Source organism: Talpa occidentalis, unplaced genomic scaffold, assembly GCF_014898055.3.
Source record: "Talpa occidentalis isolate TD23 unplaced genomic scaffold, MPIMG_talOcc4v2.1 talOcc4.15, whole genome shotgun sequence".
In the NCBI taxonomy this organism is placed as follows: Eukaryota; Metazoa; Chordata; class Mammalia; order Eulipotyphla; family Talpidae; genus Talpa; species Talpa occidentalis.
Window position 1 is genome coordinate 57558898 of NW_023601543.1, and position 17489 is coordinate 57576386.

The 17489-nt window shown below is 47.0% G+C and overlaps 1 protein-coding gene and 1 pseudogene across 1 annotated transcript; both read right to left on the minus strand.

Moving 5' to 3' along the window:
* Nucleotides 1–4720: 4720 nt before the first annotated feature.
* On the minus strand, nucleotides 4721–13893 carry LOC119246726 (protein SSXA1-like). Its single transcript, XM_037513075.1, has 8 exons — nucleotides 13841–13893; nucleotides 12272–12404; nucleotides 11715–11829; nucleotides 11193–11291; nucleotides 9219–9265; nucleotides 7135–7234; nucleotides 6276–6378; nucleotides 4721–5251 (listed from the first exon to the last, which is right to left on the minus strand). Exons 2-7 carry the CDS (start codon nucleotides 12335–12337, stop codon nucleotides 6278–6280), a joined length of 528 nt encoding a protein of 175 aa, XP_037368972.1. The 5' UTR covers nucleotides 12338–12404; nucleotides 13841–13893; the 3' UTR covers nucleotides 4721–5251; nucleotides 6276–6277.
* A 2152-nt stretch (nucleotides 13894–16045) lies between these two features.
* Nucleotides 16046–16962, minus strand: LOC119245675 (retinol dehydrogenase 12-like; annotated as a pseudogene).
* Nucleotides 16963–17489: the final 527 nt, after the last annotated feature.

Below are 17489 nucleotides of genomic sequence, written 5' to 3' on the forward strand. Positions count from 1 at the left end.
TTCCCACTCTTGTGAAGGTCTGACTCGGCCATTTCATGAGTCAATTTTTGCCCTCTTCTCTCATCTGGGTGACTGCTCTGTGTCCTGGGGCCCTGGTGTGAGGGTGCTGATAATGTGGAGAAGTCAGTCCGAAAGTAGCACGAGTGACAAATAAACGGTGGCTGTGTCATTCAGTGTAACCCACTCTGTTTTGAGTCTGTGTTTCTCCCCACCAGGTGGATGAACCCTTTTGTGAAATCATAGGAAAAAAATGCACATATTGGTCTCTGCCCCTCTTCCTGGCACAAAGCTCCAAAAACTCTTATAAGTCCCTAAGTGATAAGAGCCCGAGGGCAGCTTTTGTTCTAATGAACTGAGTCTTGGTGGGTCCTGAATGGGGACTGGTCACCAGATAGACCCAACCATGATTAGAAGGTTGGAACTTTCCACTTCCAATCCCTCATTCTCTGGAGAAGGAAGAGGGCCTGGAAATGGAGTTAATAATCATCATACTTATGTGACGAAGCCTTCATGAAAGTCTCAATAACAGGGGGTCCGGAGAGCTTGGGGAACACACCCACAAGGAGAGGTTAGTGCACTTCATTTCCATGGGGACAGAAGCTCTTGTGCTCTGGACCCTTCTGGACTACATCACATACACACACATATGTTCATCTGGCTATTCACCTAATAAACCAGTAAATGTAAGCAAGTGTTTCTCTTTGTTCTGTGAGCTGTTCTAGAAAGTGACCAAATTTGAGAAGGAGATCATGGGAATCTGTGATTTATAGCTGGTTGGTCAGTACAGGTGGCAATCTGGGACTTGCAATAGGCATCTAAGTGAGGGGCAGTCTTGCGGGACTGAACCCTTAAGCTGTGGGGTCTGCACTAATTCTGGGTCGTTAATATCAAGATTGAACTGAATTGTAGGCCATTCAGGTGATGTCACAGAAAATTGCTTGAATTGCTTGTGGGGAAAACCCCACACCGTTGGTGCCAGAAGTGTGGCAAGTGTGGTAATAGTGTGAGGGTACAGGAGAAACATAGGCAAGTGTTTCCCAGACCCCGGGGACGGCCACTGCCTGCCCCCACCCTGCCCCTTCCCTCTCAGGCCTGGGCCAAGGGAGCAAAAAGCCTTTAGGTCACTATCTCCCAGGGGACAAAGGCTCAGAGGGGCATCTTGAGGCTTCCTTGAAGCCCCTGCAGGATTGGGAGGAGCGAGTCACCCGGTGGTCTCTGGAGAAGGCCTTTGCAAACTGTAGGCTATGACTCATGAACAAGTCAATGGAATATTCCATGGATCCTGAGCAGAATTTTATGTTTTTAAAAGAATTAGAATGCAGTAACCCAGCACATCAGACAACAGAATAGAAAATATCAGAGTATATCACATGCATAGAGGGTCAGTATTGTTTTGTCAAGCATTCGTCTTAGGTCCTCTTGCAAAAAATGTATTCTTTACTGAACTCTTGTAATGGATGTACTGTTCTTTCCCACCAGTATGGGCATCTCCCTAATTCTCTACTAGGAATAGGGATTCATTTTAGAAAAAAATTATCTTCATGCAGTTTAAAAATTATTGAAAAAGAAACAAAGAGAGACTGGAAAGTTAAAAAGAAGTCACCTTGGACCTTCAACTGAGGGGCACATACATCCACACTGGCCCCCTGGTTTGGTGAGCAGGAGGCTGATTGGGGTGTGCTTAGGGTCATGTACAAGCTGACTTCTTGGGTCAGGTAAAACCAGTCCCCCTGCATCTCAAAATTTGGATGGAGGAGGCGGAGGAAGGTGGAGAGAAAGCTATACCTACCCAAGGAATTCAAGGAAAAACATTTCCTGCCTCAATTCCAGTGTGTTTTCAAGCTGCCCTTCCCTGCACCTGCCTCCTCTCCTGAGAAATCTGACCAGTGGGTCCCACCTTACCAGGGAGGAAGACAAATCATATCATTCTGTATCTCTCTTGGGTATCCTCTTCTCTATTTGCATGGAGATTAAGCTATGCAATGCCTATTAGCAGAATATTGAATTTGAGTAATGCACATCCATATTGGGGTAAACCAGAATTTGTTTCTTCCGAGGTGTAGGTAAGGGGGCATCCTCACTGACCTGAGCAGCACCCACCACTCTGCAGCACTAGGCAGGGCATGTTATGTGTGACTTCTATCCCTGGACTCAGCTGATCCCACACCCTCCTTCCTGGTGCCCCCTCTCTGGTGCCTGTGATGGCACACACTGGGGCCTGAGTCTCCCATGCCTCTGTGCCCCCCACTCTTCCACCAACCCAATGTGTCTCTATCCTCCTCTGCCCCCACTACCACTAGGACCCTGCCCTCCTTCCCTGCATGCTACCTTTCTGGGGGTTCCCTCTCTTGGAAAAATGGCCCCACTTTCTCCACCCTGAGATTTGGGGCAGAACCTGGAGCTCATTTCTGGCCCTGTCTCCCACCTCCACACATGCCTGTCTCCTTCATGTCTCTGAAATCACGGTGAGTTCTAAATTCAGTCCTTTTTCTTTTAAGATTTATTTATTTATGCATACAAGAGCTGGGACACAGGCCAGAGATATGGGGGGGGTGGTGGTACAGGCCAGAGATGCCAGAGACAGAGTGGGGAACTGAACAGGCAGACTGACTGAAATACACTGCTGAGGGGAGCAGTCGGCGAGCCAGGAGAGGTCTGCCGCGCCATGTGGGTAGCTCCCTGCCAACTGGGGATCGAACTCGTGCTGCAGAGGCTGTGGATTGCTTCAAAGTGCAGTGCTTAACCCTTTGCGCCACCAGGGAGGCCCCCAGTCCTTTTTTTTTAAGATTTATTTATGTATGCATACAAGAACTGGGGTACAGGCCAGAGTGAGGGGTGGGGGAGTGTTGAGAGGATTCATCAGAGACATTGGGGAACAGAACAGGCAGACCGACTGAAATACACTGCTGAGGGGAGCAGCGGGCGAGACAGGAGAGGTTTGCCGTGCCATGTAGGCTGCTCCCTGGCTGCCGGGTTTGAACTCGCTGCAGAAGCAGTGGATAGGTTCACAGTGCTGTGCTCAACCCCTTGCGCCACCAGGGAGGCCCTAAATCCAGTCCTTGCACAATCCAGTTGTAGCAACTCTGGCAAGGAGCCTAACAGCTCTCTGTATTTCATCTGTAACATCATAGTGATGATAGTGTCCACCCTTAGGGAATGGTTGCGAGGATAAATGGGAGAATCTGGAGATGTTTAGTATCAGTCCAAGATGGTTATCAAGGAAGGTGGGCTGAGAGGGGGAGACCTCTGTGAACCAGACTTCCCCATTCCTACAGATGCTGTTCCTGGCCTGGAATGCAGATCCTTGGGCCTGTGGCCTGTCCCACACAGAGGTATGATCTTGAGTAATAAGACATTATTAATAGAGCAGACAAGGACTCAGGTAAACCGGATGTTCTCTGCTACACAGCTCCCAGGAGCTGGTTCTACGGGGAGGGTGACCCCTGTGAGGAAGGCTGGGCCTCGCGGGGAGGGTTTATGTGGGTGTTCACATCTGCCCACAACCCCGGCAATGCCTCTTTCCCTACCCATCTGCACGGTCCCCACTGATCTCTGTGTCTAGAGTGCCACAAAGGGACAATTTTCTTAGGCTTTTCTGTCTCCCAGGGTAAGGTCCTCCCGGGCAGGGTCATCCATGACAGAGGGCTTTGGGAGACCCACTTCCGGGCAGTTGTGTGGACAGTGGCCCAGCATGCGACCTCCCCGTCGTCATACTGTGCGCATGGGACAGATACACCCAATTCCAGCAACCACGGTCCCAAGTAGGAGTCACAGTCCAAGGCAAACCTCGACTGCCATCTTCTCCTCCCAGGAGCCCATCATTTACTGCTTTACAGTGCCTCCCACCTTTGGTCCAAATCTATTGGGAGGAGGTGGGAGGAAGGCGGGGGGTGGGGCTCAGCTGAAGGGTCACCTTACAGGGCTCTGTGGGAGCTGGGAGGTCAAGGTGATTCAGTGTATGGTCAAAACTGTGCCAATCCTGCCTCCATGTGAGGCTAGTGTTTAATGTCTTGTGCAAGTCACTTTGGTGACCTCTGTTGACAGCCTTAATGTTCCCTGGCAGGCATAATATTCTCAAAAAACTTTCTCTGTTCCCTTCCCCAGAGCCAACTGCTCCATTTCTGCAGCCTGGAATGATTCACGTGGGAGAGGATTATTGCTTTCTTGACTCTTTGTCTCCACTCCTAACCCCCAACCCCCTGACTGTGACTCTCCTGAGAGGCACTTTCATGCCTTTGTCCAGTGAACTTTTCCCATCTGTTGTTCCCTGCATCATGATTAAGTGGACTTTTCCATTCCTGTCCACCACAAGCCCCACAATGGAACGCTCCTTCCTCCATACTCCTCATTTGACACTTCCAAATGGATGATTCCAGCCTCTGACCCTGAAGATATTACAGAGAGCAAAGGTCAAGGTGCTCAATCATCTGCTTCAGAATCCCGGAACTGGGGTATATAGTGTTCATCAAAATAAAAATTGGAAACATGCCCCACTAGAATTATCACTCCATGTGGGCAGGGACATTTGTCTCTCTTGTTCCCCGATGTCTATTCAGCACCTCGAACAGCGCCCAGCAGACAGTCCTTGTTCATTAGGTGTTTGTTGAATAACTGAACCCTTTGACGCTGCAATTCTGCTTCCAAGAATATGTGCTAAAGCAACACATAAACATGCACAGAATTCTGTGCATAAGAATGAGAGGAGAAAACAACTGGGAAACATCTGCAAACATTTATTGACTTCTAGTCACTGACACAGAGTAAGTGAATAATATGGGGTCACAGCATGGACCACATGCTGAAAGAGAATGCTGGCACAAGAAGGAGAATCCCCACTGGGGAAAAGCAGGTGGGAGATGCTCATGTTATATACTCTGCGTGTATGTATATAAATGCAGAGAAAAACATCTGGAATTAAATACCCAAAACTGTCCTTAGTTTAAATTTCTAAAGAAGGCAGTGCTGTTCTATGCAGAGAATACTTGACAATATTTGTTTTCTGAGCTAAGGGCATGGATACATGGAGACATAGAAACAGATGTGCATTAAGCATGTATCTTGCTCATTAACAAAACTTTAATATCTAACAAAGCGTTTGGCACACAGAAAGAAAAAATCTTGCTTAAATTTTCTCTGGTGCGAACTCTTTTTTTTTTTTTATCTGATGGTCAGGAGTTCACAGCCATGTCCACATTCATGAAAGGCCACCAAGTTCTGCTTCTTATCATGGGCACGCTTTACATCCCTGAGACTGAGGCAAGGAGAGAAAGGGAGAATCAGCAGCCGTGAGCCCCCCACGCCTGATAAAGGAGCACCCAACTCCTTATCCTGGCCTGCAGGGCCCTGTGGACTCCCCGTTCTATCTCATGACCACACATACTGCCCACTGTTTCTCAGAGGAACCTTCTGTTCATGCCACAGCAACTTTCATTGGTCTTGAGAGTTCCTAGGCTAGAGGACAGTGTGACCCACCTGTGAGGTGCTGACCTGGGGTTTGGGAGCCCATAGCATATCTTGGGCAGGGAAGATCCCTGGATATAGGAGGCAGGGAGTAGAAAGAGATCTCACCCTAATCTTTTCTTTTAAAGATTTACTTAATTTATTTATGCATACAAGAGCTGGAGTGTAGGCCAGATGTATGTGGCGGGGGTGTGTGTGTGAGAGGATTCGCCAGAAACAAAGTGGAGAGCGGAACAGGTGGACCGACTGAATACACTGCTGAGGGGAGCAGTGGGAGAGACAGGAGAGGTCTGCTGCACCATGTGAGTTGGCCCCTTGGCCAGGGATTGTACTCGTGCTGCAGTGGCTGCTGATAGCTTCTTAGTGCTGAGACTTAACCCCTTGCACCACCAGGGAGGCCCTCATCCTAATCTTAATGCTGCGCCTCAAGAAACTAGGAAAGAGGAGTGATTTGGGGAACAACGACAAGATATCAATACCACGATAGGGCCACCCTGGTGGCGCAAGGGGTTAAGACGCAACCTATGAGGCTATCCGCAGCCACTGCAGCACGAGTTCGAGCCCTGGTCGGCCAGGTAGCTACCCACATGGCACAGCAGACCTCTCCTGCCTCTCCCGCTCTTCCTCTCAGCAGTATATTTCAGTCAATCTGCTTATTTTGTTCCTCACTCTGTCTCTGGTGAATCCTCTCACCACCCACACCTCTGGCCTGTACCCCGGTTCTTGTATGCATAAATAAATAAATATTTAAAAAAATACCATGATAGAACATTGCATTTTTCAGGGGTGTGGGGACAGACTGAAAAGTCACTTACAGTTAGTCTTCTTCCTCAGGATCACTGATCTCTTCATAGACTATTTGGTTCTTCCTTTCTCGCAACCTGCAGGCCCAGACATCGTTCTTTCTTTTATTTGATCCTGTGGTGGAGAAGAGTTGGTAAATGGAGTTTGGGTGGGTTGGTAGAGTGTTAAGCCTTCATATTTTTGGTTAAGAAGAAGATTCCTCCCTTCCAAGTACCCATGGGCCTTCTATACAGTTTGTTTTTCACACCTTCTTTTTTTTTATTTTAGTTTCCTAATTCACTTTATCTTGTTCAGAAAAATGGAGACATTAGATCTGTACCAACATAGCAGCTGGACTTCAGATTTTGGTTCCTCCCATTGTCAGGTTTAGACTAACAGCCTCTTTACCTACAGACCATTCATTTAGACCTTCTTTCATTCAGCATATATTTATTAAGGGCGTATTGTATATCAGCCATGGGACTGAGAGCTGAGTAAGATATGCTCCCAGGTGATCACATATAGAATTACTCAAGCACCTTTCATGTCACCAGCCCTTCTAGATTTCATTTAAATCCTTGGCATAACTGATGAAGCTATGACTCTTTATTTCCATTTTGGGGACTAGGAGTCTGGAGCACAAAGAATTGAGACTTGCCAACAGTTCCACAGCTGTTACATCAATGAAATCTCAAGTTTGTCACTCTGGAAGTCGTGTTCTAACATCTCAGCTGGAGCTGGGTGAGCTCCTCAGTGTAGCCTGGGTGAGGCCTGTCCAGGATCCACCCCCATGCCTAGATCACATACTTGAATGTAGCCAGAGAAGCCAGAGGAGTTGTTCCCAAAACCTCCTTTTACCCGATGTCTTACTACTCTGCTGATCACAGTTACCTGCTTTTCCTGAGTGGCATAGTTGTTTCAGTTTGTTCTCTGAGCCAGGTGTTACCAGTTTCAAATCATCTTCTTCCTCTTCTGGCATCTTGGTCATCACCTTTTCAATGTGAAGGTCACAGATAAACAGCGTTAATGGCAGGTCTCTCATGCTTTAGAGTTTATAAAGAGTCTTCACATACAGCACCTTAATTAACATCCTCAGCAACCCTGGGGGATGGCTACATTACCTGTACCTAAGTTATGAGGAATCTGGGAGGTTAGGACGAATGGAATGGCCTAAATGACGAGTGTTCCAGGACTAGCACGCTCGTCTTCATGCTTGTTACAGACTGACACTCTCACAAACCGCAGAAATCTTCATGCAAGTGGGAGTGTGGCCTAAGGAGATTTGGGGAAGAATGTTATTCTAAGGATCCACAAGTTCTATAAAAAAAGAGGGGCCTCTAGAGAACATAAGGGATTGCAGAAAATTAGTAGACAGCTGCTGGGAGAGCATGTGTGAAAATGTACAAAGGGCATAAATACTGCTGGAAAACGGTGTGTGAGAGATGACTATAAGGAAGGGAGAGGAAAGGAATTATTCAAGGAATTTATGATCCAGATAGCAAAGAAAGTGATCCCAGACACCAAAAGTAAAGGCCTCAAAAGCCAAAATAAACAAAGTGGGACTACATCAAACTAACAAGCTTCTTCACAGCAAAGGAAACCATCTACCAAATGAAAAGGTAACCAACCAAGTGGGAGAAAATATTTGCAAATCATAGAACCGATAAGGGTTAATATCTAATAAGCATAAAGAACTGATACAATTGAATAGCAAAAACTCAGCCAGATGAAAAAACAGGCAGAGGAGCTGAATAGACATTTTCCCAAAGACATACAAATGGCCAACAGGTACATAAAAAGATGTTCAACATCACAAATGTCATTGACCAACCTTAAGCTACCTTTCATACAGCTCCCTCTTTAATGAAACAGTGAACAATAAATGTAAAACAAGCTAAGCGAAAGTACTTTCTGAGCTTGTAAACACTATTTAAATGTGCTAATAATAAAAATGAGTACTTTTGGGGCCTCCCTGGTGGCGCAGGGGTTAAAGACAGCACTATCAAGCTATCGCCAGCCACTGCAGCACAAGTTCGAGTCCCCGGCCAGCCAGGGAGGTGACCCACATGGTGCAGCAGACCTTCCCTCTCTTGCCCGCTGCTCCCCTCAGCAGTGTATTTCAGTCAGTCTGCCTGTTCTGCTCCCCACTCTGTCTCTGGTGAATCCTCTCACCCCCTGGCCTACACCCCAATTCTTGTATGCATAAATAAGTATTTTAAAAAACGAATACTTTCTCTCATGATACTTCTGTGAATTCTCTGGCAATCCAAGCCCCAGATCCCTTTACCCTCCAAACTAGAGCTTAATCTGCAGTTGTGGAATCACTTATTCAATAAACATTCAGGCACCGTCATTGGGTACCCGTGTTCTGGGACTGAGGCTTCAGAGATGTCTCAGCCGCAGATGAGCCTCTGAAGAAGCTCACAGAAGGATCAATAGTCCAAACAACTCCCAAATCACATGAGGTGACCCTGTGACAGTGCAGAGGGGAGGTGGTACTTCCATGGGTTAAAGCCCCAGGGGGAGCACTTGAACTTCATAAACATATGGAAAAGTTCATGAGTTTGGAGATGCTTTTGCAGTTTTGGAATAGACTACCACTGCCACCGTGGTGGTCTTAGGCAAATTACTGAACACCTCTAGACCACAACATCCTCCTCTTTATTATTTTTACATTTAACAATAATAGTATACTCATCACTATTTGGGGATGATCCTACTAACAATGTCATAGTGGTTTTCTTAAGGATTAAAGAAATTAATCCACATGAGTTTCTTAAAATAATACCTGGCATTGCTATGAGAGCAAAACAAGTATCAGTTACCACACTGTTAATTATTCTCAGGCTACTACATCAGGCACTAGAGATCAGCACAGGAAGGTAGTGAGGGCCAGGCCATTTTCAATATTCTCCTGCTCTTACCAATATTCACATCCATGGAGAAAGGATCCTTTAGATTTGGGAGATACTCACCCTGTGCTTTCTCTGTTGCACACTGAAAACATCCTGAGGAGGTTCATCTAAAAGAAAGTGACAAATTAGCAGTTTTCTTTGTTGGCAAATAATCCCCAAATTGGCAGAGACTCCCGTAGTCTGAATTCTGCAGCTGAAGGTTATGGACCCACTCCCTGTCAAGGAGTTATTTTGAGACTGGCTTTTGAATTATCTTTAATAATGGTTTATGCATTTATTTGCAGCACGAATTCATTATTTTCCTTCTGGTCATTTATAAGTTGTGAACTAACCCTGTCACTGCTGCATCCTATTCCCTGAAACCTATCCCCTGGCCTGCCGCCCCAGAATTAATTGATTGATTGGGAATTTGAACTATATCCACTACGGATGTACAACAACTAAAAATCACTGTACACTTAAAAGTGGGTGAATTTTATAGTATGTCAATTATATGTCAATGAAGTTGTTAAGTGTGTGAGGAACCATGGATTGTATCAAGTATAAAGACATCCCTTTAATGTCAAAAAACTAAGATTTTCAGCCTCCTCACAGTAATTTTGTGAGCTTGTGAAGTTGGGCCTGTTTAGCTCGGGAGTCGTAGGTCTATATTGGAGATAGTTTAAACATTCTGAGTTTGTGTTCTTACAACTATACTGTGAGCAGAAGAGCGAGTAAGCACATCCTGCCTCCTTTATAATGAGTACACACACTTCTCAGATGCACAAAGACCTCTAGAATCTGTTTTTTTCCACTCTGTTGCCTCTGCTCACTGGTAAGTGCGGAAGTTCAGTGTGTGTGTGAAGGATAGCTTCTTAACTCTTCTCTGGAGCTGAACACAGAAAATCAGTTTGAATGGTAAATAGGTTTTGGTAAAACACGGGTGAATAGCTATATGTCATTATATAATGTGTTAATCACTTTCTCTCAAAATTTTTATCCAGTATTTGTGTATTTATATATAATTGGTTCTGGAAGTTTTGGGTGGAGTTACAATTTTAGCAAGAAAAAGAACTTTTAAAAAGAAATGTTTCCGACAGGCAACATTATTCATGGAGAATAATACTGGAAACACATGCACCTCCACCATTGCATCAGCAGGGTCTCAGTATGATCCCACAACTGCTCAGATTGCTCTGAGATCTTTATCAAAATATAAACAAACTCTAGAAATAAGTCACAGCTGAAACCATCTGTGCAGCCTCACCGATCCCTGCCCTCCCTTTCTCCACTTTTGATTTGATGGATTTTATTCTCATTCAGGTTTTTTTTTTATAAAAGATTTATTTATTTATTTATTTATTTATTTATTCATTCATTCATTCATTCATTTATTTATTTATACAAGCACTGGGTACAGTCAGAAGTGCGGGAGGGTGAGAGAATTCACCAGAGCCAGAGCGGGGAACAGAACAGGCAGACTGATGAAGTACACTGCTGAGGGGAGCAGCAGGCAGCAGGAGAGGTCTGCGCTCCATGTGGGACCCTCCGGCGGCCGGGGAGCAGCTGGGGATCAAAACGGTGCTGCAGAGGCTGCGGGCAGCTTTGCAACCCAGTGCTCAACCGCTGCGCCACCGGAGAGGCCCTCATTCAGGTTTTTATACCGTTTACTTATCCATAAAAATATATAGTCATGTGCTGCCTAATGACAGTTCATTTAATGATGGATGACAGAGGTCCCAATAAACTAGACCATATGGCCTAGGTGTGTGGCGGGCCAGACCATCTGGGTCTGTAATTACATTCTATGACATTCATGCAACGATGAAATCGCCTACCGACGCATTTCTCAGAACGGATCCCTGTCCTTAAGCAACACATGAGTGCATGCTCTTGTTTTGCACGTTTTAGAATTTTAAATGAATGGCCTCTGACCCCTTTCCCTTCGGACATGGTATTTTTGAGGGAACAAACTCCCGAGGCTCTTTCCCAGGTAGCTGGACCCAAAGCAATAGGACTTCAGGGTACCCTTTCTGGGCCCTTCCTGTCACTTACTTTGATTCCCAAGGTTCCCATCCTCATAAGAGTCATAGTCACGGAATTTTTTGGTCCGTTTTTTAGGACACATGAAAGCTGGGAGAGCGGCTCTGAGACCTAGAAAGAAACCAAATGTTTGTAGACACCCTAAGGGGAAGAGAGCAGGATGGGGATGTTGAAAGGCAGCAGAACAGTAAAGTCCAGCCGAGGCGAGGGTGGAGGTGGGGGTGCAGGAGTACCCTACACTGGCCAGTGGGAGCAAAGCATGCCGGAGCCAGGGATTCAGCTCTGAGCATCTGTGTGGCCATTCCTGGTCCTCCGTCCTGCACAGGATATCAGAGCAGAGCACCCTGAAACTGCCTTGTGGTTTCTCTCCTCATAAAGGGAAAGTGTGGAACCCTTTGTTGCAGCCTAAGCAGAAGCCATGGCACATAAAAGGGCTGGTGTGTGTGTGTGTGTGTGTGTGTGTGTGTGTGTGTGTGTGTGTGTGTGATGTGTGATGTGTTTCTAGGCTTGTCTGGGCCCAGAGTATCCTGTTACCTAGACCAGTCATGGTTTCGTAGTTTCTCTTCATATAGACATAAGTGGTTTTCTCCGAGTATCCCAGCTTTTCCCACTCTTCCTTAGAAAAGTATTTAGAAATATCCTTGAAGGCCTAGAAAAGAAAGAACTATAAATCCCAGCAGCCACTCAGTTAAACACGTTGAACTTCTGCAGAGGCCTCTTCCCCCGGGGCAGATCTGTGTGTTGGATCTGTGAACTGGGGATAATAATCCCTCCTGGTTCATGTCCCAGCTGACTAAGAGAACATGGTAACAATCCTGAGCCTCTCCCCTGCATGCAGTAGGCACTTAAGGTTGCTGGTATGCTCTCCTTTCACCTTCCAGAATGGATGGAAAGTCACAAATGCAGTGCAAGGTCAGAAGCCTGTTGTTTCCACAGTTACCAGGTGAGGACAGAGTGAGAGTGGGAAGCTCCTCAGGCTCTGGATCTCCGCCTGAAATTCTGCTCCTTGTCCACAGTCCCTTTGATCGCACCTTCTCAGAAATCTACATTGTCCCCCAGACCATTCCTCGTCCCTCTCCAGATCACCTCACCTCGCATTTCTTCAATTTCTGAGACTGCTCCTTAGGACTTGTTACAAAGGAGCTGCTTATGTTCATGGTGCTGGGGACAGTCTGGTCTCAAAGGGTCACAGACCGTGTCTCTCCAGTCACAAGGCCAAAGGTCCTGTGGAGAGAGAAAGCATTGAGGGAGGGCCAACCTCAGTCACCTGGAATCAAGCTTCTGCTTTTCTCCCTCCTAAGCTTATCTGCCCCTGAGAAAGGTCATGGGGTGAAGTCAGATGAAAACAGGGGATTACAGGGGCCTCCCTGGTGGTGCAAGTGGTTTAGTGTCAGCACTAAGAGGCAATCCGCAGCTACTACAGCACGAGTTTGATCCCCAGCCAGGGAAGTGACCCACATGGTGTGGCAGACCTCTCCTGTCTCCCCGCTGCTCCCCTCAGCAGTGTATTTCAGTCAATCCTCTTGTTTTAGTCCCTACTCTGTCTCTGGTGAATCCTCTCACCCTCCACACCTCTGGCCTGTACCCCAGATCTTGTATGCATAAATAAACAAATCTTCAAAAAAAAAAAGAATGAAAACAGAGGACTACAATGGCCTAGGGTAAAGGACTATGGGTGCTTTGATGGTGAGGGTGGTGTGGCCACACACACACATCTGGGGAGGTGTGAACCTATTCTCCTAAATCATATATAGTGTTTTAAACCAATGTTACCCCAATAAAAATATTAAATAAATAAAAGAAAACAGGGGACCAGACCTCTCTGGGAGAAGTAGGATTAGAGATGACCTGCTTTTCTAGAGAAAAATAGCCTCGGGCCTTGGGGATGGGGGTGGATATTGTTAGTAGTTTGCCTGGAATTTGGCCTATCCTGAAGGAAATATATAAAGACCTTCGTTGGGGAAGTAGTGGCGGGAGTATGTAATTTTATAGAGAGGGTGTGTTTTGAGCCAAAGTGGTGTGTGTGTGTGTGTGTGTGTGTGTGTGTGTGTTTGTGTGTGTGTGTGTAAGTACCAGAGCTCATATGGTCTGTCTGACTGATGGGCTTGGGTTTTCAGGCAGAAGGATGTGGCTTCTGCTCAGTTGAAGAGAAACGAGGATTGCTGAGAAGAGTGAATTTGAAGCTCTCCCTGGATATTTGAAAATGATTTGCGTGAAGAGAACTAGAATCTCTGAGACTACTGGACCAGCCATCACTCAGGCTGAGAATGTAGAGAGTTAGTAGTCTCTTAGGGGGAGAAAATTTAGGGGTTTCTTAGGCCAAGGAGATCGCGGCTTTATCTCAGAAGAGGTAATTGAGGAGAATCTTAAGCAGCGGCTATTCTATCTGGTTCAGGAAATCTAGGGGTGTCTGGATAATTGTGGGGCTTCTCAGGTTGAGGGGTGTTCTGTTTCCCTAAGAAAGAGCAATTAGGGAGCCTTACACACTAAAGAGGGTTTATTTTTGCTCAATGGGCATCCATCGCCCTGAAAGGCTTGAAGTCGTCTCTCAGATATGAGGAGGTTGGGAAGCACAGAAAAAAGCCAATCTACAAAGAGTCCCAGCTTTTCTCCCTCCCCTCCCCTAAACCTGTCCAGAGAGGGCCTCGGAGAGAACCTACCTCAGAAGCGAAGCAGACGCTCAGGTCCCTCCGTGAGGAGACGAGATCTCGACTTCAAGCGTCCAAAGACAATTGACCAATCAGAGCAGCTGGTGAACTTGATCTGGCCAATCAGAGGTCGGGAAAGTAGGCGGGACAAGTGAGACAGGAGTGGGGTCTATCAGTCCAGACTGCAGGGACAGGACCGGCTTCCCGAAACGGGCGGAGATCGACTTTCCCGCTCCACGTGAGTTTGCCTTCGCACCAGAGCTGGTTACTCAGGGCTCCGTAGGTCAGCACGCATGCTCGGTTCTCTGTCGTTGGGGCTGTGCATTTGTTGTTTAATAAATGGTGTGGATAAGGCTGGTTTCCACCTCGGTCTTTGCCATCAGTCTCTGATTCCCTCAGATGTGGGGTCTTTCCTAGGACCTTTCTCTCTAGTAACTTAAGAATTTTTAAACATTTTTTTCCCTAAAGAGTTTTCGATATGTGCTTTTTCTTGAAGACCCAAAAACCAGAAACATGTAGCCCTTAATACCAATATTTATAGCAAACGTATGCAAAAGAGTATGTATTTAGGGCTTCATGTGTCCCTCGGCCTTAGAAATGACTTTCTTTTTTTTTTTAATAAGTGGGGTACAGGCCAGAGTTGGGGAGGGTGAGAGGATTCACCAGAGAGCGTGAGGAGCAGAACAGGTAGATGTACTGAGACACACTGCTGAGGGGAGCAGCAGGCGAGACAGGAGAGGTCTGCTACGCCATGTGGGTTGCTCCCCCGCCCCCACAGGGATCCAACCACCCCCCTGTGCCACCAGGGAGGCCCCAGAAATGACTTTCTTTAGGAAGTCCCCCCAACCGCCACCGCCAGTGCCTCCAGTGGTCCCCAAATCCTGTTGGGCTTTCCATCCACAGTCCTGACCTCTCTAAATTGCTCCTTGAAGAATGATGGAACTCTCTGTCAGGGATAGGGCAGTGAACCTTCTGCCCAGCGCCAAGTCCTTTATGTGCATTATCCCATTTAATTTCCCTCGAGTCAGTACCATTATCACCTCCAGTGTGCAGATGTTGAGAGTGAGGCTCAGAAAGTTAAGCAACCTGATCAAGTTCATACAATCAGCAGGTGGCAGAGGTGGAATTCACCCCCAAGTTGGATTGAGTTCAAAGCCTGTTTTGAATTATTCTTCCATATTGCCTCTTATTTTTTGGTTGGTTGAATGAATGAATGAATGCATCTTAAAACTACACAAGACCTTTAACAGAATCACACAATCTCCTACAGCCACCCATAATTTCCTGTGACTGCTGTAACAAATTGCCAAAGACTTCATGGCATAAAACAATATAAATCTATTCTCTTACAGTTCTGGAGGTCAGAAGTCTGAAGTTAGGTTCACGGGGCTGAAACCAAGGTATTGCAGGGCTGTGTTCCAATCTCTCCAAATTCTCTAGGAGAGAATCTGCTCCTGGCTGCTTTCAGCTTCTGGTGGCCGCCAGGAGTCCTCGGGTTGTGTCTGCATCATTAAAACATACCTCTGTGGTCACATTACTTTCTTCTGTCAGTGTTAAATCTCCCTCTGCTTCTCTTAGGACACCCAGATAATTCCCTTATCTCAAGACCTTTAACGTAATCATACCTGGAAAATCCTTTTTGTCATAGTCAGGTAACACTCATAGGTTCTAGTAACTCAGGTGTGGCTTTTTTGCCTCATGTCATGAGCCAGCCTCAAAATAAGGTTGGGTGTGCAGAGGTTTCAGAAGGGTCAGGAGAATCAGAGTGGAGCAGGTTTCACAACAGCAGTGAGCCAGAAGGACAATCCTTCTGGGTAGGCCTTCCTTTTTTTTTTTTAAAGATTGATTGATTTATTTATACAAGCACTGGGTACAGTCAGAAGCGCGGGAGGGTGAGAGAATTCACCAGAGCCAGAGCGGGGAGCAGAGCAGGCAGAAGGACCGAAGTACACTGCTGAGGGGAGCAGCAGGCGGCAAGAGAGGTCTGCGCGCCATGTGGGACCCTTGCCGGCGGCTGGGGATTGAACCGGCACTGCAGAGGCTGCGGGCAGCTTCACAACCCAGCACTCAACCACTGCGCCACCAAGGGAGGCCCCGGGTAGCCCTTCTTGGTCTCCTTTCATTACAGCGTGGACTGGACCTGATCAAGCTCTGGCTCTCCCGCCGGCTCTGCTCCCACCAGATTCCTAGAAGCTCACACTTGACATGCCACAGCGCCTAAAATTTGTAAAGCCCAAAATAACAAAACTCAGTGGTTTTGTTATTTTGGGCTCTTGGAGACACCCAGGTCCTCTCGAAGTTACTGAAGTGTACTTGCCACTCAGGGGCTCCAGACCAGGGCATAGAGCAGGCTGGTCTGTGCCCCCTTTTGTGCCGACTTGATAAAGGGGGAGAAGACCAGCCAGAGCAGGCACAGCAGGAAGGAGTGCAGACCGGCCTGGTGCAGATGATGTCTATGATAAGTGCACTCCGCGGCGGGTGGTCCCTGTGCCTGGCCACCTCTTGACCAGCTCTCCAGTGAAAATCACATTGGCCAACTTGCTGCGGCAATAAACAAAACCCTAACTGTAGACTACTCACTCCGAGGGATATGGAAGCGAATCTTGCCTGTGTGGTGGGCCACAGAGAATGGGTTGGCTACCTGTGCAAGAGCAGACTCCTCCAGTCACTCCAGGGACAAACGGGTGGGAAGGAAGTGGTCTAGGTGGGTGACTCCCAGGGGAGTTTCAAAGCCATCGACTGTCTTGGGATATGAACATATCACTCCTGCATAGTTGATCAGAGTACGGACCTGCCTTCCCTCTGTCCGAATGTCTCCCGAAAATGTCCGCATGGATTTGGTCAGAGATAGCTTTGGTTTCTGCACCAGTCCCTGCTCTTCATATCAGCTCAGATTCCATGGGAGGCAGACTTGCCCTTTAGTCTAGCTCAGCAAGCAAAACAAGTCAGGCTCCTCTGCCCGCGAGCTTGCGGGCTCCCTTTGCCATACCTCTTGGCTCGGTGATCATCACTACCTTCTTGGGAGGTTGCTTGTTTGTTCTTCAACCCCCACCAGCAAAGAACTTCCAGCTGGATGGGGCTATTATATACAGGAAAGAAAGGAAGGAGGTGAGTAGTTTCCAGATAACCAGCATCTTTCCAACTTCTTGGGTTGCTGCTGCTTTAGCAAAGGCAGCTTTGGCTTCAACTTGGCTGAGGCTCCTGATCTGGCTCCAACTCTTGGCTGCATCTCATTGCTTCCCCCTGCTCTAACTTCTCTTGGCTCAGCAGCTGCTCGTCCTGCCTCTTATAAGGATACGTATGATTACATTTAGGGCCCACCCAGGATATCCAGGATAATCTCAAAAGCCTTAACTTAATCAAATCTGTAAAGAACCATTTTTGGAACAGGTGACATTTTCGGGTTCCAGGGATTATGACCTAGTATCTTTGGGAACCATTATTTTGCATGCTACAAGGAATAAATCAGAACTTGTTCTGAAGTTCTGGAGTCTTTGGGGAGGAGTAACTGGAGCTCTTTGAGACCAGATGGAGTGGGAGGTAGTTCAGCTTGGTTGGAGAGATGTGGGGTCGGCAGGCAGATCAAAGTTCACTCCTGGGTCCCAACACCCAATGAATGAGTGACCTTGAAAGTTACTTAACCTCCTGAACTTTCTTCCGC

Bases quoted from the DNA above. Each gene is read 5' to 3' on its own strand.
- LOC119246726 (XM_037513075.1), bottom strand. From the start codon at position 12,337: ATGAACATAAGCAGCTCCTTTGTAACAAGTCCTAAGGAGCAGTCTCAG. The intron at 11,292-11,714 runs GTAACAGGATAC...GTTTCTTTCTAG, and splicing joins CGAAACCATGACTGGTCTAG to GTCTCAGAGCCGCTCTCCCA. The intron at 9,266-11,192 runs GTAAGTGACAGG...ACTTTCTTTTAG, and splicing joins TGGGAACCTTGGGAATCAAA to ATGAACCTCCTCAGGATGTT.